General features: G+C 39.5%; 1 protein-coding gene across 1 annotated transcript in view; it reads left to right on the forward strand.

Moving 5' to 3' along the window:
- The window catches only part of USP54 (ubiquitin specific peptidase 54), a 1,304,502-nt gene that overhangs the window by 302,659 nt on the left and 983,539 nt on the right, over positions 1-18,304 (forward strand). Inside the window, exon 3 of the mRNA XM_044056203.1 lies at positions 11,562-12,932. Coding sequence (XP_043912138.1) covers positions 12,786-12,932 — 147 coding nt within the window. The 5' untranslated portion in view covers positions 11,562-12,785. The remainder of the gene's footprint in view (positions 1-11,561; positions 12,933-18,304) is intronic.

An 18,304-nucleotide genomic window follows, 5' to 3' on the forward strand; every position in this document is an offset into this window, starting at 1 on the left:
ACCAGAGGAAGAAAGGCATGAAGGGCCTGCAATGCTAGAAGGACTGCCCTCATCTCTAGGACATTGATATGCAAACTGGTCTCTGTGGGGGACCACAGGCCTTGGACTGTCCTACCCAAACAATGCCCCCCCACCAGAGTTGGGGGGCATCCGTGGTCACTGTGGCTTGGGCCGATGCTGGAACGAAGGGTCGTCCCTCCAAAGTGACTGGAGAGCTCATCCACCATATGAGGGATGACCGACACACTTGACGTAGGTGGATAGGATAAGTTAGTGGTAAATCCAACAGGGACCACTGAACTGCCAAAGTCCATTGAAGAATCCGTATGTGTAGTCGGGCACATGGAAGGAGAGTTATGGTCACTGCCATAGAGCCTAGGGCACTCAATACAGATTCCGCTGTCGGAAGATGAGAATGGTAAATTAGGGAGACATGTATCCTGAGGTTTTGAACTCTCTCCGAGGTCAGGAACACTTTGCCCTGGCTGGAGTGTGTCTATCCTGGCATCAATGTAGTCTATCACCTATACAGGTTCTAGTAGAGATTTGGATGTGTTGATTGTGATTCCCAAACTAGGGGCAACTGTCATGAAGTAGTCCCTAGTATGGGAAAGTAGACACCTGATCGGAGCAGTGAAGAGCCAATCTTCCAGGTACAGATAGACCTGAATCCCCTGAAGCCTCAGGTGAGCCACTACCACTGCCATCACTTTGGTAAACACCCTGGGGTCTGTGGTGATACCAAAGGGTAGGGCTCGAAATTGGTAATGATTGGCCCCTAGCTGGAAGCGGTGGAACCTCCTGGAGCTTCTGTGCATTTTTGTGTGATAGTAAGCATCCTGGAGATCTAACGAGCACACCCAGTCGCTCTCTTGCAGGTACGGCAAGATGGACTGTAGTGTGACCATCCAGAACTTTTCTTTGGCCACTGACAAGTTCAGGGTAGAGAGGTCCAGAATGGACCTTAAGTCCCCCATTTTCTTTGGCACCAAAAAGAACCTGGAGTAGAAGCCCGATCCAGACTGATCTGGGGGGATGGTTTCGATGGCTTGTTTTCCTAGCAGCTTGGAAATTTCCTGTGCTGCTGCCTCCCTTTGCATGGGTGGAACATCCAGGAGAAGTTTGGGAGGTGTTGGAGAACCAATAAAGGGGATAGAATATCCTCTGGATATGATTTGCAGCACCTAGCGGTCCGTCATGGGAGAGGAGTCGCATGGATGTATTTGATACTGCTCTCAAAGTGGCCATTTTTGCGGAGAACAAAGCCTTGTCCTCCTGCGACATGGACTTCGGTGGCGTTGGAGTCTTGTGACATGGGCCAAGTAGTTCAGTGCCCATATTGAAGAGATAGCTGAAGCATAAACCCACTTCCTTAGCCAGTCCATCATTTGAGACTCTTGGTCAGGAGGGCGGACTGAGGAACTTTCTTGAGATAGTTCCCTCTTCGTGGCTGCTGCTACCACCATGGCGTCCACTGGGGAGCCCTTGTTCCAGGAAGGCCTGTCTATAGGGGGACTCAAAACCTTATCAGGGTGCTTGGGGATTGGCTGCATGGTATCAGGTTCCTTCCATGCTCGCGAGGTGATCAAATCCACTAAAGGATCTGTGGGGGGGGACACCCAAGATGTAGACAGGCCTGTGCCAAAGGCCTCCAGAAACACAGACCCATCAGAGGAAGGCTTGGGGGCAGACCAACCTCCCCGCTGGCACAAGATTTCCATGATGTCTTCAAAGGAGACATCGTCAGGTGGTGACCTTGGGGAGCCCTGCCCCTCATCTAAGTCTGTGTCCTCGGTTAGGGACTCAGGGGAGTCCAACTGCCTCCTCTTACATGTATGATTGCGAGGCACATCTCCTGTGGGGCTCTCTGTGGAGTGCTCGCAAGCCATCTGTTCCTCTGGGGAAACCATCTTGGGCCCTTCGGGCACGGGCTGTCCCTCTGGTAAGACAACGGGGACCATAGACAGAGCCAAGGGGGTCTCGTTGGAGCCCGAGGGGGCGGTCAGGGGCCTTGATCCAATGGAGAGGATCCGTTCTACCACACTGAACGCCGAAGGAGAGTGGACCTCCTGTGAAGCCAGTAAAGAGGGTGGTCTCCCCAGGTCCAATGTGAGAATCAAAGCGGGACCCGAAGTGTCCGGAGCTCCGAGAGAGGGAACCTGGACCGACAACAACAGAGCCATTGGTAAAGTTTCCACTCCCTCGGATCCAACCCCCAGGGTCTGGCTCCGAGAGTGGTTCGGATCCGAACTGTTCAGATCCGAGATGCTCCAGTCAGCTGCCGGCGTCAAGGACATGAGGACCATTGGCACTGAAGCCCCGACCAAGGCCAACCTCAGATCCGAGAACTCCGAAGCTGAAGGTCGGATCGGGGAAGGAGTAATAGGCTGAAAAAAGGGAAGTGAACTGCCCCCTCCTGAGGGAGGAGGGGCTGGCAAGACCCCCCATCTGGATCTGTGTACGGATAAAGTGCCTCATCATCTTATCCAGATCCATTTCTAAGACAGAACGGGTTGAACGAGACGAGGCCACAGACTCCAACCTGGCCAGTCGGGGAGCTGAGGTCCGGGAGACTGGGCATGCCTCTTCCAGCTCCGGAAATAGTTTTTTTGGATAATATTATAAATGAAGTAACTATAACAAGATTGAATGGTATGTATAGACCCATACTTGGTAAGGATAGGTCTGAAAATGAATTGTTAATAGAGAATTCTAGTAGTCATGAATGTGAATCCCCAGTTGTAACACCTATGGTTAGAACTAAAACAAATTTCCCTTCAACTTTTACTTCCAGTTTTGTGTTAACATTCAATTTAGATTATTATTATATAAGGAACATTGTATGTAAGAAATGGAATATCCTTTCGGAAGATAAAGATTTAGTTAAAAAACTTGATATTACACCGAAATTTACTACTAGAAGGGATAAAAACTTCAAAAATTTGTTTGAATGTATACATAGGCTGGATACTAACCGGAGAGGTATGCAACATTGTGGTTTTTGTTCATATTGTAGATACATTTTGGTTGGTGCATCAGTATTTGTTTATAACAAAGAATTGATGAGCAATATGAAGTACAACTGTAACTCAAAAATGGTAGTCTACCTCACTAAGTGTCAATATTGTCCCTGTTTTTATGTCGGTAAGATGACACATAGACTTAGAGATAGGATATATGAACATACATATAGTATAAGTAGACTAAAACAAGATAATGCATTATCCAAGTATATTCAAGATTATCCAAATCATGAATTTAAATTTTGAATTTTAGATCAAGTGGAAAAGAGTTTGAGAGTGAGACCACTTGAGATAGAATTAGAAAGATTTGAACTAATATGGCAAGTCCGGCTATATGCATATAATAATCCCGGATTAAATGACATGTGTTCTATAATGCCTTTATTAAAACTTAATTTACTTAGATGAACACAACTATATCTATATATGACATTAGTTAATTTTGGCTGCTGTTTATTGATTATAACAACTTTAATAATACTTTTAATTTTTTATAATGGTATTAATTATGAATTTAATAAATTATTTATTTATGTGTATATATAATTAATATAATTTATATACATAGGTTAATATTTTACATATGTTTAATTCTTATAAGAATGTATATGAGAATTAATTCATGATTTACTTGGTCAGTCTTTAACCCACCTGGTTTATATATAAAACCAAAAGAATTTTATAAATGATTTTAGTTAAGTATGAATCAAAGAATTTTAAAAATATTCAAGCATTTCTCTTTAAATATGTGACTTAATATAACATGTGACTCAAGAGTTTACTATTTAATTGTCATTTTTTTGTGTGTGTTGTATTTAATGAAGTTCAAGTAATTTTACTGGACGAAAAGTGCTTCATAATAAATTGGATTGTAGCTATTAAGCACAGTTGCCATGGTTTAAAAGGTTTAAATATATTTAATAATAAATAATAAAATAACAAGACAATACTCAGTAAGTAATCATTTACATCAGAGTTCAAAATCACAGGAAATATTTAAAACATCATTGCAGGACAATCTCAAATAAATAAAGAAAACATCTAAGCTACACTTTACTATATTCATACCAGAATCTAAAAGAGTAAATAAGCCCAAAAACTTACATACAGCAAGGCAAGTGCAGAAGATGATGTATGGATGTTGTTGTCAGGTCAAAAGACAGATACAAAAAACCCAGTCTCTGTGAGAGACTTCTTAATTAATATCAAATATTACTGCTGGGTTAGCTTGGATGACATCACCTTTTGTCACCTGACTTTAGTTACCAAGCTAAACCCCCATTGTCAGAACTATCAGAATGTAGCATCTCCCTTTGAAAAATACACACCTCTCAGATCTTTGCAGATTCTGGAAGTCATAAAACAATAAAACACTTCTACATCTCAAATCTAATAATTACTTCTCTTTCAATACAGTACAAAAATATTCCAGCTCTAGACATTGTGTCTGCTACTGCACTGAAACTGAGAGATAACATCTTCTGTTTATGGCCCAGCAATTATAAAAAAAAATTAATTTCAACTATTTTCTTGAAGTTTTGCAAGTTAATCCTCTATGTTCTAATTCCCACTGTTCAAACATATTTATTTACACAATTACAATAGTTTATATACATTTCTGTTCTCTTCCAGTAGGGTATGCTTTGGTTACATCCTTTAAGCTCAGTACTTTCCACACACTTCTGTGGTAGCAGTTTGATATATATATATATATATATATATATATATATATATATATATATATATATATATATATATATGTATAAAATGTACAGTTCTAATATAGTGATAACACAAGCAATTGCATCATGCTGATATTCACAAATGACATATAACTATTTACAAAATTCCAGATAGCTGGGCTAGCAATATATCCTTTTGTGACACCCTGTCTTAACAATTTTCATGTGGATCTCTCAAAACTAGATCTCACAGTGTATGTTGATTATATCCTTCCACTACCTTGCAATCAAAACTATAGTCTAACTTCATCATACTTTTGGGCTGGATAGCCTTTAACTATCTCATCTTTATCTCTGACAAAACTACTGCCATGATCTTTGCTACAAATAAAAAAAAAAGACTGACCTAGCGTATATTAATTTCACTGACCAACACAGGCAGTTAATTAGTGATGTTAAGCAACACAAATATCTCATACTCTAACTGGACCTACTCTAGCCTTCTAATCCCATCCAGACCTTGTGGTGAATAAAGTTCTACTCCAGCTAAGACTGTGTATGTTATAGAATAATTAGCTCTTCTTCTCTGAAAGAAGCACAGCCCTTGCCAAAAATGTGCACCTCCTAGGCCATCTCCACTGGTATTGAGAGTTAAAGCCTGAGTATGGCCCAGGTGACCCAAGTTCAGTCAGTGTCTTGAGTGATTGATGGATTTGAGAGAGAAGGATAGGTGAGACTATTATAGCAGTAAGGGGCAGAACCAATTGTATATGACTAAAATTCGTCAGAGGAGGGGCTGCGTATGTAAATGTGGTCTAGGAGTGAACATGCAGTATAACAAACCACCGAAAGGTGGTAGCCTTTGTTGTGTTAAGTGCGTATACTTGCATAAGGGACTCTATAGTGGCCTCTTATAATATTGTAGGTCACATGTCCCCCACCCAGGGAATGGAGTAAGGTCATCCCAAAACTGCTCTGCCTGGTGGAATGCTGGCAAAAAGCACATTGAACTCTTATGGTTTCATGAATGACAACCCCTCTGGATGGCTGTTGCTCCCATACTGTAAAAGGGATATCCTGTAGTGTGGAGGGTGAATGGACCATATCCCATTGTGGGGGGTTGACTATCAGCAGGCATGAAGGCAGAAAAGATGTAGAAAAAAGTGTTCCTTCTAAAATGTGAGTATGCCCTGCCCATTATATCTTTTAAACCATTCTGCAAACTCATCACAAATGACTGTGAATAAAATATGTTCTTTCCCTAATAAGCAGAGGCTGGGACACATTACTTCAGCTTCTTACAAAAATCTAGTTGGCTTCCAGTAACTACAACAATGTGTACAACATTTCTCCTTTCCATATTCAAGTTAGGTATTCAACATTATTTTCTGGACTTATAATAAGAACCACCTCCGCCATCATCCCTTAGCTAATAATAAAGCTGTACTAACCCTAGAATGACCATGCTCAAAACTGTAAAAGTTAAAAAACAGTCTGCAGCACAGAACCAACCTGCTACAATATCCATTCTGATGAAATAAAATTCAGAGAATACTGCAGTGTTTTGCTAAGAAGATGAAATATGCACATTCTTAATGAAAATAAATGTAACCGTTTCAGGGACCTAAAGTCATTTTATTTTAAATCAATACAGACTGCTGTAAACTACATGTATAAACATCATGTCTAAATGTAGACAAATTATAGACTTGAACAAATTCTTAAACTAATTTAACATTCATTTTTCCCTTTTGAGACATCTATGCTTACCATATTTAGCTTTCATTTGTCTTTGTAAATACGTGCTTTTCATATGTAATTATTTTCAATGTAAGCAGCTGTGACATTGCAACTACATTGCTTCTGTTTAGTGAACTGTTAATACTTCAGAACTATAGTATTTTGTTCATGTTTTTTTTTCTGTAATAAAATTTTTTGTTCTTTACAGCCTGGGTATTTGCTATAAAGGGTCTTGGGCCAGTATACATATTTTATAAACAAATAAATAAATAAAATAAAATAAGTAAGTAGTGCTTATTGTTTTGCAGAATAAAATGATGCATTTACCATGCACTGCATTTTTGGTGCGCTATACATTTCACTTAGGATGCAGGTAATACTAATGTATACCAGAGGGAGAGAAGACAAGATACATTAGTGCTTGATGTACTAGATAGAACCTGTCATAAGATGATACAACAGTGTATATTCTGCTATGCGTGTTATATCGTTTGCAGTGCCATTCTAGCTTCTATTCCTACAAGCTTTCTACAGAGACATAGAATGTTTTGGCAGTCAGCTGGGCCTCTTACCTCTTTCTGCACTACCTGAGCAAACAGAGGAGCTTGTTTACTACCTGAGGTGGCATAGCAAGTTGTATCTCCCCTCAAGCACATACATATTGGTTATGCTGACCCAAAAAATACAGTATCTGTTATCCGTGATAGCTTGCTGGCCCCTCAACACTTCACTGCCATTATCCGAGAAAAGTAGGAATGCCTGTACAAATATGTTTATATGTATACACAAGGTCTATAGTAGAAAATCGAACTTTCAAAAGTTCGACTGTCATATGGTTGACACCATATGATCGAACTTTTAAAAATTCGAAAATCTAATAAAAAAATGAAACTACAAAAATAACTTACCTGAACGTTTTAAGAAGGGGGGCAAGCCCCCCTGCACCCCCTGCACCCCACACTCTTTAAATATACCAAATCTGAGATCACACTACAGTGTAGAAAAGGTAAATCTTCCCATTCCGTGCTGTACGGAGATCTCGGTTAAAACGTTCGAACTTTCAAAAATTTGATCATATGGTGTTGACCGTATGACAGTCGATCATCTAATATATACCAGTATACACACACACATGCACAGATGCGCGTGCACACACACACACACACACACACACACACACACACACACACACACACACACACACACACACACACACACACACACGCGCACACGCACACACACACACACACACACACACACACACACACACACACACACACACACACATGATGCTCAGTATGCTCTTAAGCCTGATCCATCTAAATGTGAAAGGGCCAGTGAATATTTTTTTTTACATCCTATATGACTATTTGGATCTAAAAGTACTGACCCCCGCAAGCTTGAGAAAATTGTATTCAGTCAGGCACCTTTGCAGCCCTGAAATACAGTACGAAATTCTACTGAGGTCTGTGGCTTGATCCCTCAGAATACAGACACACTTTCTGGTATAGGCATGTCCTCCTGGGCCAAATCCACCCTGTTGTGATTCATTTGGATGGATAGGGACCATCTTATTGGACGCCCTGCAGAGAAGGTGTTCAAGAGACTGGAATACAAAGGAAAGACTGCACAATGAAGCAGGTTTTTCATTCCTCAACTCCAGTATATAATAGAAACTACCCAAGGTCAACACTACCCAAAGCAAAATCAGGAGAATCTACCAAAGGGTAAGAAAGGGTGTTACAAGAAGAAATGTCAGGCAGTCTATAAATGGAAACCTGGGCTCCCTCAGGGCTGATACCAAGAGTGGGAATAACTATGACTCACCCAAGCTTATCCCTCCTTCCACTTCAAAAACCCAACCCCTTCCCACCCATCCTTCAGCCCAGATTCCACAGCAAAAGATAGCTGATCGGTTGGGCTTCATTATGAAGTGATGGGAGGCCGTCACTCTGGAAAAGTGAGTACTTCAGATCTTAAAGAAATACAGGCAACATTTGCCTAAATGAACCAGAATTCCTTGGTGTCCATCTACTCTCAAGAGATCAAGCAAACCTGGTTTCTCAACATGACAAGTACTATTATCACACAGACCTTTTTCTATCAAAATACTTTGATAATAGCACTGCAGACTCGTATTGCTGCAAGGGAATTCCTGAGAGTGCTGTTGGTGCAAGGCTTCTTCCATTTAAATGGTACCCCTAGCAAGGATGTTCATCGTGTTTCACTGTTGCAGTCATTACATTTGGGCTATGTGCCTGCAGGTAGCCCTCAGCCAGCCTGACTATCAAAGTCTTGGATTCCTGTGACGGATGCTGTCTCTCTTTACACATGAGGGAGCTACAGTGATGTTTGGGCACTGTGGACACATGGAGAACTGAGAATCCAAGGGTCCTGGGGGCAAAACTCAAGAGAAGACCTATCAACACAAAAGAGATGCTGGCAGTCTTTCTAGCCATCAAGACATTCAAATGTATTTGGCAGCAGGGACTTCACACACCCTATCAGACAACACCACAGTGATGTCGTACATCAATGAACAGAGCAGAACCCACTCTTAGCGCCTGTGCAGATAAGCAGTGTAAGCTCAGGATCTGGCTCAGGAGCTGGGACTAGCCATCATATCCTTTTACAACCCATCATAGAAGAATGCTTCAGCAGACCATCTGAGCATGACAGTAACAGACCCATGATAAAGGTTGTTACACCGGTCCATAGATGGGATTTACCGGATGTAGACTTTCTTACCTTGACAATACCTTGGGTAGGTCTAGTTCTTTTCTGTTTTCTTCCAATATGTTTAATTCTTACGGTCTTTTAAAAAAATAAAGGACCACAGGACAAAATTGCTGTTCATAGTAACATTGGTTCACTGTCTACTGGACTTGGTAAGAACAGAACCGGTTCTATTGCCTCAGCATGTAAACTTCTTCACACAGAACAAGGTCTCTAAGGCTAACAGCTTGGATAACTCAGCTCTCATCACCTTTAAACACATGCTTTCCATGGATGTTCTCTTACTTCTGAGAGAAGCTAGGAAATTAGCCACTGGGAAGTACTGACTGGCTAAATGAAAAGATTCTTCCTTTGTGCATCTAAAGAGGTCAGCAACCAAATCCAGCACCAGTTTCTTCGATCCTCACATACTTATCTGACTTTAAATAAAAATAGGGTTAGTTTATACCATAATCAAGATGCACACTTCAGCCATCTCAACTTGTCTGTCAAGGAATGTTTCTCTAGTCATTGACAGTAAAACATTAATTTGAGATCCCCTAAGAGAGGCATTACTCCACCATGAAACTTTAGTTTAGAGATGCTTTCCTTGCTCCAATAACCATACCTTCCCAGGGGCAACCTTGTACTGATCTACAAGTCCTTGAAATCTTTCTAAGAGCTTTTTTTACTACAACATTGAACTATCTGATGAACATTCTACAGTTAGTTGTATCAGGAAATTACCAAATTCTATAAATTCAAGTATACTCATGGTTGCAGTATCAATTCTCAATTCCCTCCCTCCATCCCATCCTTTCTCAGATGTTTATTTCATCCATAGGTGGGATGTGTACCCTATTCATCTTCCTTCCTTCCCCTAACCAGACAGCTTCCCCATCAGGGATGAATAAACCTGGAAGGTTAGCTTGGTGGGTCTTCTAGTTAGACTACTTCCCTGAGGCGTCACTGTCACCATGGCAGCCAGTGCTCTGGCATCAGACCACCATAATTCAATCTGCTAGGGCAAGAAATAACTGAAGATGGCAGAAGTTGACATCCCTTTTATACCACCAGTGACCTGATGTCCAGGGGTGCAGCTGAGCAAGATAAGAAAGATAAAGAGCTCTAGAAGTTGGACCAATGCAACAATGAATATATTCAAACATCTACACATATGTTAAGTTCCTGTCACAACTGTAATTTTTATACTTCCATCAGTGAGTTTTATACATTTGTATGTATATATATATATATATATATATATATATATATATATATATATATATAATTGTGTGTGTGTGTGTGTGTGTGTGTGTGTGTGTGTGTGTATATATATACAGAGCAGGCCTTTGCTCAAGTGTACATACTTGGCATATATAGACTTTGCATCTGTCACGCTAACTTTTAGAGTATCCATCTTCTTGTTTAAAGACTAGTCAGAGCAGTCAGTATTTAATCAGAAAATTATGCTGTCTAGTAGGTCTAACAAGATGGGCTGCCACGGTGGTGCAGTGGTTAGCATTGTCACCTCACAGCAAGAGGTTCTCCGGTTTGATCCTCGGCTGGGGTGCTTTCTTTGTGGAGTCTGCATGTCCTCCCTGTGGTTGCATGGGTTTCCTTCTGGTGCTCCGGTTTCCTCCCACATCCCAAAGACATGCTGCAGGTGGATTGGACACACTAAATTGGCCCTAGGTGTGAGTGTGTGTGTGTGTGTGTGTGTGTGTGTGTGTGTGTGTGTGTGTGTGTGTGTGTGTGTGTGTGCGTGTGTGTGTGTGCCTTCTGTGGAAGGTTGGGCGCTGGTCTGACAACTCGACACTGTAAAACTCCACTGCCAATCATGAGCGGGCAGGTGATCCGCTGTGGCGACCCCTAACCGGGAAAAGCTGAAAGAAGAAGAAGTAGGTCTAACAAGATCTAAATAAAATGACATATTTAAGAAGTATGGCATATATAACCCAGTCCAGCTGTTTATATGGTCCCTTTGCTTTTGTTATAAATCATTGTACTGATTTGAGTTTCAGGAGGCCAATGCTACATTAGTAGATAAAGCAGGATTTCTCCTCCTACTCAGCACTAAATCTCCTCTTAGCTTCTGTTTACTTTCACAATGAGGAAATGCATATTTGGATTGTGGGTGTATATGTTTTTCAACCTTTGACCATTTACAAATGTGGAGGCTTGTTGTAAAAAGAGGCATAGTAGTAGTCTCTGACTGCTGTAGTAATCATAATAATAACATATCTGGTAATGAACTCTGGCATTTGTTAGAGACAGCATATTGCAAAGTGAAACCCAGCTATGTGAGCTTTAGGACTAACATGCTATGCAAAAGCCTACTGTCTGGTTTAAAAAAAAAAAGAAAACACCGTCTTACCTATTTTTGTTTTTCTTCTCCTAGGTTTCTACTGCCTTTAGGAAATGATTAATCCCAGACTGCTGATTAGCCTCCAGACCACAAGCTTGACAAACCGGATGAGTCAGAGGAGGAGCATTTCATTTCAGGGTGGGTGTGGCCTGCTCATTGAAACCATTGACGGAATGACAGTCAGGCTTCGGATCATCAGCTGATTTTGTTCAAGAAGCTGTTTCTGTACAGATACTGAGGATTTTCCGTCCTTAAATGTGCTATGGAAATACAGTTACTCATACATTTCTTAAATGTCCACAAGAAGAAACTTGTACAGAGTCCGAAGGCTGCTATTGCAGAACATTTAGTTGCCAGTGCTTGAGTTCAAAGAACACAGGTTTGAGTGTGACTATGGCTTCACTTTTCACTTTCCACCTTATCGATCTGTGTTTTGAAAGTACACTTATTTTTTTTCCTGTGGGCATCTTCTCTGTGAGTGGCCAAACAATTTGGTCGTCGTAAGCCTTTCAGTTTTGTAAAGGATTTGCTAAAAGTGCTTGGAATATTTGTCTGGAAATGACTGAAGGAAAGCACACTAACAGAAGTGGATTACTGTTCCAGGAAGTTAGAAACTCTCACTATTTTATCTGTTTGCGTGTCTTGATCCTGGATTACTTAACTGGATTACACATGAAACAGAGTAGCAAGTGAAAACACATTCACCTGCACTCTCTCTCACATGCGCTTGTCTACACACAAACACACACACACAGTCTTACTAGACCCTTCCACCTACACACCTCTACACACACACACACACACACACACACACACACACACACACACACACACACACACTTACATTCACACTCTTTCCAAATGCTGATACATTCCCTAGGACAGTCAGACTGGCACAGCCATATTAGTGTGTACCAAACGTTTGCTAGGGTTTGAAGAGCTTTGTACTTGCTGGGTACTACTGTTGTGAAGTTTGGCGGTCCCAGTTCTCTAGGATACGTTTGTTCACAGTCTCATTGGTTTTGCTGCCACCCTCTGCTTATGATTCACAGCCCTTTCCTGGTCCTCTAATCCATATCAAAGAGCTGTGATTCTCCATCAGTGCAGAGTTCTGAACTGTTTCTTTTATGGGATTAACTTTTTTGGTGACAGCCTTGTAAAGTACAGTTCAGATAAGAATTGAGTTGCCTTTTTTGAAGTAGGATTATTCCACTGTAGGCCTACATCTGAAGGAGTAGAGTATTTTTCATTGGCAGTATGTCCTGGAAGAGAAACTATTTTGCAAGTGGAAACAGCGGACTTCAAGGCATGCTTGCTCCTCGAACCATGACTTCTATAGCATCCAGCAAAGGGCTGATCAACGAACCAGGGCAAAACAGCTGTTTCCTGAATAGTGCACTACAGGTGAGTGTATTCTTAGAATTCAGGCTGCAATGCAGTTCATTTTGGTTAAAGAAGCAAACTGACAATATTGCCATGAGAGTCAGTCTTTTGACATAATCCATGTTAAATTCTCTTTCTATGAAGCTTATATTGTATTTTGGCATATGTGCCTAAGTAAAGCTATTCTTAATGGTGAGATCATATTTTTCTTGGTATGGGACTGTCCCATGAAATATACTAGGTGAATCTACTCATGGCTTGTTTTCCCTGCACGTTCTAACAGCCTTAAATTTGTTTTTATATTAATGGCTAATTAAACAGAGGTCATATTGCATTAAATTTATTATGGATATGAAAAACTGTGAACTTTGGCATCTTCCTGGCAGGCAATGGGAGTTAGAATCCTACTCTAGGAATACCAAGAACACACAAGAGCAAGAGCTGCATTAAACACAATGTTCCACAGTGCTAGGTGTGGTACCCAGTCTGCTCTCCAGTAACTGTGGTATTCAGTATATTTTGTTTCCCTTCTTGCCTAGTTAATTCTGTTGATGGCACTAGCAGTTCATAGATGTGGTCACAGCGGGAGTCAAATGTGACCCAATAGCATAGAATTAGATAGATGCACACTGACAGTGTGTGTGTCATGCAAGGTCATACAGTAGTAAGGTAAAATACCGATAATACTGTGAGATATCTTAAGAACAGTTAAATATCTTTATTTGGTTCCATGTCACTTGATTGAATGGACATTTGACTGAGCCATAAATGGTTGAACAAAGTTGAATGAAAACTTATTTTACCGAGTCACAATTGATAGTGGTGCAGCGATGCAGCGGTTAGTGCTGTTGCCTCACAGCAAGAGATTTTCCAGTTTGATTCTCGACTGGGGTGCCTTCTGTGCAGAGTATGCATGTTCTCACTGCATTTGCATGGGTTTCCTCCAGGTGTTCCAGTTTCTGTCCACATTCCAAAGGCATGCATCTGGAATATTTCTCCCCAGGCCACTGTTGAATATGGGCTCTGTCCTACTCTGACTTTCCCAGTAAACAAATGTTAAATAAATTAAAATAAAAACATCGAAGAAGTCTATAGATATGTGTTGGTGTCATTTTTGAGGGATGAGTCTCTAGAATAATACATGTGGATTGACAATGTCCAAAGTGATGTCATACCCCATGTCTGTAGATGTTTGTGTTTGTGTGTCGTATATTTTTTTCCGTGTGTGTGTAACCATGGAGTTAGTACATAAAAGTAAGGGGGTATGGGAGATGTAGGGGGCTTGTCCCCTGCAAAACAAAAAACATCTTTTGGTACATTTTTTGTGCAGAATGCTTTCAATCAGTTGTGATTTTGTCAAACCATTTTTAGTCATCTGTGGAGGCTGCTTTTCTTCAGTCAAATGCACTTCTGATCTTATGCCATAGAACCTTTTAATATGTCTAGAAAAGAACTGAATACACTTTTGAATATCTAGATCAGTAAATTTGTGGTCTGAGTTTTAACAAGGACAACCATTTACATGTTTATTTTGTTGAGCAGGTGTATGGAATGGACCAGAAGTCTTTTTTTTCAGCCACACTCTAGTTGCAGTAAAATGTAAGGTGAAAATAGATATATAGTAAATCAATGTATTGCAGAACATATGTCATTTTTCATAATTCATGTAGTGTTTTGTACAAAGTAAAGATATATGAAGGGGCAGGTATCATAAGCTAGTCATGAAACAATCTGCACAACTAATGAGTACTATTACATGAAACTGATGCAAATGGCTTGCCTAACTCGGTTATTGATTTCTAGCTAAAGTGTAAGTGCTTCACAACTGTCTTTCCAGTGTTTTGCTGCTCAGAAGCTTGGAAGGCAAGTCTGCAGTTTCCTGCATCTCCACTGCACAGTGTTTTTGCATTAATGTCCTGATTTAGGGAAACATTACAATAGTCATTACCAATTAGATGTCGAAAATAATAGCAGTATGTTGTCGGTGGGTTTGCGAAACTCTAAATAACCCGCACTACTTACACGTTGCTACATTACACCTCTTAACCTAAGTTCTTATACTTGGTATGCTTGTTCCCAAAAGTAAAAAGTGTAGCCCATTACTTTATTTCACATTTGTAGCCAGCATGGTATTATTTAAGCCTAGGCCGTCACTTTATTTCAAAGCATGGTATTATTTAAGCATAGCCCATCAATTTATTTCAAAGCATGGTATTATTTAAGCGTAGCCCGTTACTTTTGTAGCCAGCATGGTATTATTTCATTAGTATTGGGTTATTTTGAGAATCAATAAAGTATGGATACAGTTTGCAACTGCTTGGGCACGCTTTGAATATTCATGGGGAAAAACATTTAGAATCAGTACTTATGTGGAAGGTGGAGAGACGAGGCCGTGAAGCTATGTGTCAGGCAGGGTTTGGGCAGGGCTTGCTACTGGGCTTCTTGTGGGTTTGCGAAAGTCAAAATAACCAAAGTAAATATGAAGACAATGTACAAAAATGACACAAGTACTGTACACATCTACCTAGGAAATTCTTTAGAAGGGGCGAGCAAAATATTAAAGGCAACACTTATGGACAGGTGAAACTGGTTCAATGTATTGTAGCAACAGAGAGCAGACTAAGCTAAAATGTGCACAATGTATTTCTCAGAAACCAATGACAAATAATAGTAGTGTTGCATTTATACTGTGCCTCACTGATTAGGTACATTTGTAGACTGATGCTGAATTCTGAAGTAGTGAGCAGTGTACCATTATAAGAAAGGAAGACGGTACCATAGTACTGGACAATTAATATGAACAGATAAGTACATTTGATGGTTGCAAAGGCTGTAGCCATTCCAGATACGGCAGTAAGACCAGAAGTAGTGGTGTATCAGGCTTTGTAGAGATGTCCACCCTTTTGATAAGAAGTGTAAAACTCATTGGTGTGATGATTAGATTAAAATTATTTGATGAAGTAATAGCTCTGACTGGTGTCAACGTGTTCTGTATGTGATTTTGGAAATTGATATATTTTCTCTTTCTTTTTCTGAGGGGTTTAAACTTAATGTATACATATTGAGATACAACTGATAGCAACTCTTCTCATAAGAAATTATTCAGTAGCTTCTTGGAAGATGATTAACTTAAAAAAAGACCATAATGTACAAGGTGTTATTTCTATCAACAGTACATTTTGACTTGTTTTCTGAATTACTTAATAGTGACAATGTGATTAGCAAATCAGCCATAACTTGAAAGTAATTGTGATGTCAGATTGATAGCATCAGATGAGGTACATGGAAAATGTACAGAATGTCCAAAAAACAACAACAAAACATTTAGGTAGATGGAACCAGAGATAACACATCTTAGGTAAAGCTGCCATAGAAATACAGAAAATTATGAAACAAGTACTGTCAGATCAAACTACAAATAGCAAACCTAGCTACAAAAGTAATGCATTCATGTGTAAATTCTCTGTTGTAACAAAATAGTTCGTGATGTAATTTATAGACTTTTAACTTCAGCTTTTGACAGGGTTAGACACAAAACACTGATTAATGAATTACAACAACTAGGTATTGATTTACTCTTCATTACATAGCTAGCTGCATGGCTTACAAATAGGACATGACAAGTGTTTTACAGCAGTTGGACGGGTGAAATTCTTGGTTACAGTTAAGGTGTCCCACAAGGCTCTGCCCTAGGCACTTAATTGTTTAGATTGTGTCTTTCAGATCTATGTTTTTCATTTGAGGTGTTCTACAGTCTGTATGCAGATGGTCTGAAACTGGGTAAACTGATTACAGGTGTTACAGATAGGGCATGTCTGCAAAATAATTTGACTAATTTGACCATATGGGCACAGGAGAATAATATGCTGATAAATACATCCAAAACTAAGCATATGAGATTTGGGAGACATAAACTGAAAGGTGAATATTTAATATAGCACAGTGATTGAAACTGTAGATTCATTTCAGGACCTGGGTATATGGGAAGATCAGCTTTGATTTTTTGTAATCATATCAACCAATTGGTTAATGATAGTTATAGAACTATATAGGTTGTATAACATTTGTAAAGTCTAGGAAATCAGAAATGATGAAGTCATTGTTTGTTAATTACAGTAGTCCCAAACTTGAGTATGGAATAACAATATGGAAACCTTATAAGAAAACAAGCATGAGTACATGGGAAAGAGTATAGCAGGAATATACCAAGCGCATCCATGGATGTGAAAATTTAAGTTATTATGAAAGACTAAAATATCTGAACTTGTACAGTGTCTCTTATAGATATTTAAGAGTAGATCTCATTCTAGTGTATAGGGCGTTTAGAGATGACTATCTCTAGCAATGTTTGTGGTTATCATAAAGTAGTAGAGAATCATCAGACAACCTATGTAGAAAACTCTATAGGTATGAGAAGTGTACTAACTGGTTCTCTGAGAGAGCAACTGATGCACGGATCAGACTACCAAACTGCATTAAATCAAGCTCTAGTTTAGATATTTTTTAAGAACAGCCTGGACACTTACTATGGGAACAAGTGTTTTGGTATATTGGCAGGCTAGAGGGGCATTAATGCCCATGCTTGAAATATTTGTATGTATGTAACCATTAATACTTAAGAAAATTGAAACCTTATAAAAAATGGAGATAGTTGTCCAAAACATCATGTAATAGGATGTTAGACATCATAAAGCAAGTGATTAATGGTACACTGAAGTAATTAGATCTCACCTTAGATGTTAAAGCAACAGCAACAACAACAGCAAAATATGTTTAATTATATAAAATTACCTAGGAGAGTTAGTACTGGCCTATTTGTTCTAAAATTAATAATGGGAAAGTCAATTATCTTCTTGATAAATTGAAACTAACAACGATGTTAGTAAAACATTTTTTCAACAACTTATGAATATATTGTCCCCAAGTTTAACTATGTCTCCCAGTGGCAATGTAAATGTTAGCAATTTAAGAAGTTACTTTATTAATCTTAACATATGAAAGGCTTTAGATCTTTCTGACGATTGGGGAAAGATGGGCGAAGACTGCCAGCCTAGTCAAATTGAATTTGATATATAATTCTGGCATTTGTAAATAAATGTAAAATACAGGCATGTTTTCTTGAGTGTAAAAGAACACTGTGAAATGGGAAACTGCAAAATATGTGACAACATTGCACCCTACTGGCCCAGTGAAGCATGTTGTGACCCTTTCATATTAGAATTCGGCTCTAGTCCATCTGGATGAAGGTTTCATGCCCATTGTTTTAAGGCTAAAGTTTATGACCTGAATTTAGATGTGGAATGTGCTTTATTGCTCTGGGTTCTGTTAGAATATACATCTGAAATATTTTCTATTGTTGTAAGTCTCAGATGAGGTGTTAAGATTATGCAATA

This window comes from Protopterus annectens, chromosome 14.part0, assembly GCF_019279795.1.
Source record: "Protopterus annectens isolate FY-2018-M chromosome 14.part0, PAN1.0, whole genome shotgun sequence".
Classification (NCBI taxonomy): domain Eukaryota; kingdom Metazoa; phylum Chordata; order Ceratodontiformes; family Protopteridae; genus Protopterus; species Protopterus annectens.